At 36.8% G+C, this 6,349-nt stretch overlaps 1 protein-coding gene across 1 annotated transcript; it reads right to left on the bottom strand.

The window, feature by feature from the left end:
- Positions 1–1,184: 1,184 nt before the first annotated feature.
- On the bottom strand, positions 1,185–6,103 carry LOC117408416 (U6 snRNA-associated Sm-like protein LSm6). The gene is made up of 4 exons (XM_034013380.3): positions 6,005–6,103; positions 5,075–5,176; positions 1,635–1,748; positions 1,185–1,240 (listed from the first exon to the last, which is right to left on the bottom strand). Exons 2-4 carry the CDS (start codon positions 5,166–5,168, stop codon positions 1,203–1,205), a joined length of 246 nt encoding a protein of 81 aa, XP_033869271.1. The 5' UTR covers positions 5,169–5,176; positions 6,005–6,103; the 3' UTR covers positions 1,185–1,202.
- Between the last annotated feature and the right edge of the window lie 246 nt (positions 6,104–6,349).

Below are 6,349 nucleotides of genomic sequence, written 5' to 3'. Positions count from 1 at the left end.
CCCGTTTGATTGTGTGAAACAGTACACATTATTATAGCACAGCTCCATGGTGTTATAATAAACGCGTCCTTTATCTTCAGATTAAGTCTGACCTTGGACCCTTTTATTCTTGTTTAAAATTGTGCTTAGTTACTTTTATATAACAGTATGTTCAAATTGCAGACATTGTATATGTAGATTGAAGATTTTAAAGTCAGACCATCCAATACCTTCATTGTGGCTGCTGTAGCCAAGGCTCAAGAATAGAAAAGATCAACTGATGACTTGAGCTCCATCACTGTCCTTTAAAATCTGAAAATGTCCAAGCATTTAATCAAGGATGGTCTTTAGGTAGCCAAAGGCTGGTTGCACAAACTCCAATCAGAACTAATCTTACCTTAGATAAGGCAGTCCAAGATTGGTGGTAATAACAAGTCAATTTGGGAGGGAACATTAAATAGATTAGGATGTCAAACCAGCTAATAAATGTGTAAGTCAAGTAGAAATGTATAGTAGAACAGGCTGAGAGGATCGTGATTAGAGTTTGTTCCAGGTACTTTTTACTTTTAATTTTTTATCCCTGAAATAAAAATGGTAAATTTTTTTTTATATACCCGAAAAAGGATCAGGTAGCCTAGCAAAGATCAAACAACAGTGAACACAGTAAATCACAAACCTTTACGCATGTAGGGAAAATATCCCCCACGAGACTAGAATCACACAACAATCAATTTCACAACACACGTTATGAATGCTGGTCTGGTCAGACAATCAGACACACAACCCTTTGTCTCCAGGTGCCTAGCACTAATTGCCCTCATCAGTCTCAATCCATGTCCAGACAAGTAAAGTGAAAACCTCCTACCCGTAACACAGCAGAGCCGCAAGGGCAGGGTTCATTTCATTTCATTGTTCTCAGTGTCTTATTGTTTGTTTTGTTAATTTTTATTGATATGTTTTAGCCTTTCAGGTCCTTGTTGAACATGCACTAGGTAAGGCTAATGCTAAACACACAAAGTTTTATTTTATGAATAAAATAAAACCACACTCTGCACAACTGTTTATCTTTTCATATAACAAAAAAAACCCTAGCTAGAACAGCCAATTACAACAGAACTAGATTTTGAAAGACTGGAGTACAGAGGCTGAGATACAACATGAATGCTTAAAAGAATTACAAATAAGAAAATCAAAACCAAGATTAAAAAAAAAAAAAAAAGTCTTCATTGCATCTTCCTCTTTTGAGTGCTTATGTACAATACTGAAAGAGAAACAAATAAAATGAAAAAGATGTTATAGGAAAAGCAGGGTATTATTTTGTTTAAGGCAAATATACAGCAGAGAGGTTAAAGTTAACAAAAATCAATTTAACTGTGCTAGTGCCTAAAATCATGCTGTAAACAGCACCAGTTCCATGTACACAACCTACATTACACTATATAAATCAAAGCACTTCAAGGTTAAAAGCAACTTCCTGCATCATTTAGCACAACAATGTGCTTCATGTTCAATATGTACGGCATATTTAGAAAATGAGGTCTTCTTAATTTTCTATACATGCTGTACATACAAGAACAGCTGTGTTGGGGACCAAGGCATTCCTGCAAGTTGTACCTTTTTATTTCACTTCACAACAGGGCTTGTTTAATACCTACCATTATTACCCCGCAGAAATGCATCTCCATATTTGTTCTTCAGCTGCCCATTGACATACTCTTCTGTCTGCTCCACTGCAATGTTCATGTACCCATCCAGACATGCTAGAACACCTAAATGTTATGAAAGGCACATTAAACAGGAACTGACCTTGTTTATCCTAATATCTAGAGGATTTCCTGCCAGCTGATCAAAGGGCCTGAATAGGCTAATGCAGCTTATAGTTATTATGGTACTGCTGCTTTTCAATCATATTTTTTCACCATACAATAGGGGTGACACCTACGATATATAGCGTGTCAAACACCACTGCACTTACAGTCCATTTAAAATCCTCCTGTTCTTAAGAATAAACATTCTGCTCCCAAAATTAAAGTAATGTATTACCATCACTTCGTAGATTTCACATTTCTCTGTAGGAAAACGGCACACATTATGTTAAACGTGTATTTGTATACCATTCATAAACAATAAAATTGGCAAACATATCTTGCACTCTTTTCCAGGGTAGCTGAGTGTCCAAAATCTTCGGGGGAGACCACAAACCTTCCAGACACTAGGTCGGGGGAAGAAAGCCTGTGTGAGCATTATTGTGGGTTGTATCTTAGACACAGCACTGTTTTAAAACAAACATTTCTTTTGTTATTGGAAAAATGTAAAATATGTGTTGTTTTGGGTGATTTTATTTTTTCTTCATTCAAATTTGTACTAATTTATAGAGGAGACAGACAGAACCCCTAAAGGGACATCATGGGAAAATAAAATACTATCTAGTGCGTGAGAGTTAATATCTTGCTGATTGCAGCAGACACCGGGTGTTCATGGTGGACAGATTAGGAGACAATCACCGTATTTTCCGCATGGCATAACACATATATACACTTTACATAGGCTACGTCATACAACAGTTCATCGCTCCTGAAGACTAATTCACAAGAGAAAGCTATAGGAGTAAACCGAGTCATGTGTCTCAGTAATTTGCGAGTTATTACTGGAATGACACATTGATGATCGAGCCCGTTCCTGCTTTTGTTTTCAGAAAGAGGGTGCAACTGCAGCGCAAAATGATGGCTCATCTACCAAAATGACAGTATTGCAGCTACCACAATCTCTTACAAATATTGAGCACGAGTTAGTGCTTACAAGAGATACTAACTTTCTTTTTTTACTACACACCTTGTCCCTTTAGGTGTTCCATAGAAGAGCATTACTATTATTTTATCTGAGATTTTAGTTAGCTATTGGTAATGTAATTTACCAAAAAAATTAAGTGTAGAATACACACACACACGGTCGAATTGAGCACTGTAGCACATGTGAGTAAATATGACGTTGAATAAAATAACATTTATTAGTAAGTTTGAAATGGAGAGGAGACGTACAAACGGGAGTCTATGGTGTGCAAACATTCTGCAGCCCTGCTCTACTTCACACTGAAAGAATGCACCCAGGGGACATGAGCATTTTTTTTTCTTTAAAAGAACTCAAACTCCCAAAAGCTAGACGCACTGGCTCGCATTTTAGTACCAACCACTGCTTTCCCCATGACTGACGGGTTTTCAATGGCAATATAACTCCTTCATGCGACTTACAGGAAGTACAGCATTGATGTACCTGCCAAAAGACTGAAATATTCTCCACCAACAGCTTCAAATAAATTACTATTAATCAAATGCACCCTTATCATACAGGACAATCTGACACCATACACTTTAAGCAATTTTGCACCAGCCTTCTAATCACCAAATCCCCATAACCACCCCCCACCGATGCAAAGAAGCTTTAAGAAATACAAGACCATGATACAAGGAAGTCACCCATGTGCCCTTTACCCCAAGCACTCTATAGAAATATCTGCACATCTCAGAGAATGTGGTAAAAGTCAGGGCCCCTTAACCTCTGAGTCTAAAGACAATTTTGACTGAAGGAAGTCTGTTTGTTCTAGTTAAATCTTTCCTAAACCACAATAGACTCCTATTGGAAATGTAATACAGGGATTTAAAGAAAAGAATTTGAAAAAAAAGGAAATGAGTCCATCCTTATTTCAGCATTTAAAACAAGCAATTGTTTGCACAGCAAACAACTTCTTAACCCGGAACTACTAGCCGCCAAAAAAGTTAACAAAATACTATCCACGGATCCATTGGACCCATCATTTATTTGGTCCAAGAAACAGAGAAATGAAATCCATTTAACAAAAATGACACTTTAGCAAAAGAAAACAATACTATTCTAATATTTCAGATGCAATTTGGAGGGGCACATTGAAGACAGGTGGGATTTTTGCATGAGACACAGGAGACGTTTGTCTTTCGGTCCTTCGATTATGGACAAATGAAGCACCTTCTCCTTTTGGATTTGGGAATATCATCTGCAGGGATTGGGTCATTTGGGATTTCTGAAAATATCCACTGTAAGAGAGCAGAGTTTGCGAGGTACTTTGGAACTGGTCATTCTGCTCCATACAGAGACAAGCTATAGGGCTTTCTCAAGTGCCTTTAGGAATTCAGATGGTGTTAGACTCCCACTTGGGGATGCAGACACATAGAGAGCACGACTGTTTAAAAAAATCCATCTTAAAAAAAACTGGAAAAGATTTGTTCTCTCCTTTTGCAACATATCAACTTCATATGTCTAGAACTAACTCCTAGCGGCTCTAAAAATGATTAAATCTAAATCCCAGGATTGATCAAGAAATGTGTTGCAAGCACTATCCACGGGTCCCCTGGACCCAAATGTGCAGAAACTCAGAGTAGCCAGCCCAGCAAGAACGTCACCATAGAACTGGCACTGACTTGCCATGAAACTACAAGGGTACTTTGAGCAGCTGCTTGTCGCAGAAGTGCTCTGGGTCCACGAAACCTGTGGATTGCAGTTCTAGGTTAAGACACGATAGTACAATTCTGGTATATATCAAGGTGGAGTTTGTTTGTTTGTTTATTTATTTATTTATTTTTTAAACAACAAAGAAATCCCCTGGGGCATAACGTATGGAGAAGGGATCTAGAAATGAGAATGAGTGTGATCCGTTCGTATTTTGACCCAGTTCTCATAACATACAAACTATAAAGTCTTTATTTTTGAGATAGAGTATGAGTGTTGAAGATTCAGCAGCAGCAGATCTACAATAAATACAAGTTTGTTTCCATAGTTATGTTTGGCAGTTAAAATGTGATTAAGAATTTATTACATCATTTTTCCACATATAGAATATTTTATTTATTTACATATCATTTTCAAAAAGAGAGAGCCAGCTGTAATTCATGGGACCTGCCACTGATGTCCCAGTTTAAGTACTGATCATAAAACATTTAAAAGCGTTTTTCCCATGGATATTCCAAATATTGGCGATCACAAATTCACAACAGTGCCACAGTGGTGAAAGCCTCTACTCTTCTACATGTCATATAATTAAGAAATATTTCAAATCTAGTCGTACCTCGGTAATCAACCCCAGAGTTCAGTTTCACAACCACTGGTCTTCCAATGATCTGCTTCAAGAAGTCACTGGGAGTTTGTTTCCGAAGACTCATTTTCAAACCTGAGACAAAAAAAAATAAATGCTATTGGATCCCGAGAACTACAACCGTCTAGCTTCAAACTGTCAATATGACCTTCGACATAGGAAGAGATTAGGTTCTAAAAAGCTCGGTCTGAACTTAATTATTATATAGCATTGTATAAGAAAAAAGAAAAAAAAACAGCAAGCCATAGAAATCCAAAAGATATGCCGATCATATGAATAGGTCAGTGATAATGTGGGTAAACCTAAGGCAAAACTCACTCAATTTATTTAACAGCAATAAAACATGATCCAAATTAAAGCGCTGGTGGATTTTCCAAAAACAGGTTTATATCACATTAGGGAACACATGATTCGCGGTCACAGCTTAGTGAAGCAAGTACTGTAGACTGGAATATTCAAAGCACTCTTGTTACTTTTTTGGTTTATGTGGCACGTTACATTTGAACTCGAGTTGCTATTTGTATTTCTACGTACGCTACTCACTACCATAACATACAGAACAGTTGTTCTAAATGTTATCTAGTTAATAAACATTTGTGCAGTAAAGTAACACCTCCTATATCAATTACAATAGCAAAGATGTAAAATGTATAATTATAATTTCACAGTACTGGCGCTGTATTTGTTCAAACAAAAAAACTGCAAATTATACTAGGTTACTATTGAAACATAGCTGCTTCCAGATATAGTTAAAAATAAAGGCCTCACTCGTTGCGTCTTTCTTAGTTTCTAAATTGAAAATAACTCATTTTAAGCAAAGCAAATTACAGGGAAATAATACTATTGTGAGTGCATTATATACATTGCCTACAAATTGGCAAAACCCGCTCCCTAGCTACTCACTTTTCTGTTTACACCGTCCACGATTCTTCCTAAATTCTAAAGCGCCAATCAGCTTATGCAGTCACTAACATACTACGGGACATCCAAAGGGAAAAATAGCAAAGCCGTAAAAGGACGAAATGTTGTTTTATTCAAATCACATTTCCTCAGTCGAGCTCAGAATCAGGAGGATACTACAGTGTTTTAGTACGTGCAATTTTACTTGTTTCAGTACGTGCAATGTTTTTCCGACTTAAGTCAAATCAAATCAAATCAAAGTTTATTTATATAGCGGCCTACAGGACAAAATAGTCAAATTTATAAAAACAAAACAAACATGTCCGATTGAAAAAAGTTTAAGAAATA

Source organism: Acipenser ruthenus, chromosome 2, assembly GCF_902713425.1.
Source record: "Acipenser ruthenus chromosome 2, fAciRut3.2 maternal haplotype, whole genome shotgun sequence".
NCBI classification, from domain to species: domain Eukaryota; kingdom Metazoa; phylum Chordata; class Actinopteri; order Acipenseriformes; family Acipenseridae; genus Acipenser; species Acipenser ruthenus.
This window is presented reverse-complemented; position numbering and strand designations above follow the sequence as displayed.

Excerpts from the sequence above, each read along its gene's own strand:
- LOC117408416 (XM_034013380.3), bottom strand. The coding sequence starts at position 5,168 with ATGAGTCTTCGGAAACAAACTCCCAGTGACTTCTTGAAGCAGATCATT. Across the intron at positions 1,749-5,074 it reads CTCTGGGGTTGATTACCGAG|GTGTTCTAGCATGTCTGGAT; the intron begins GTACGACTAGAT and ends CATAACATTTAG. Across the intron at positions 1,241-1,634 it reads ATTTCTGCGGGGTAATAATG|TATTGTACATAAGCACTCAA; the intron begins GTAGGTATTAAA and ends TTTCTCTTTCAG.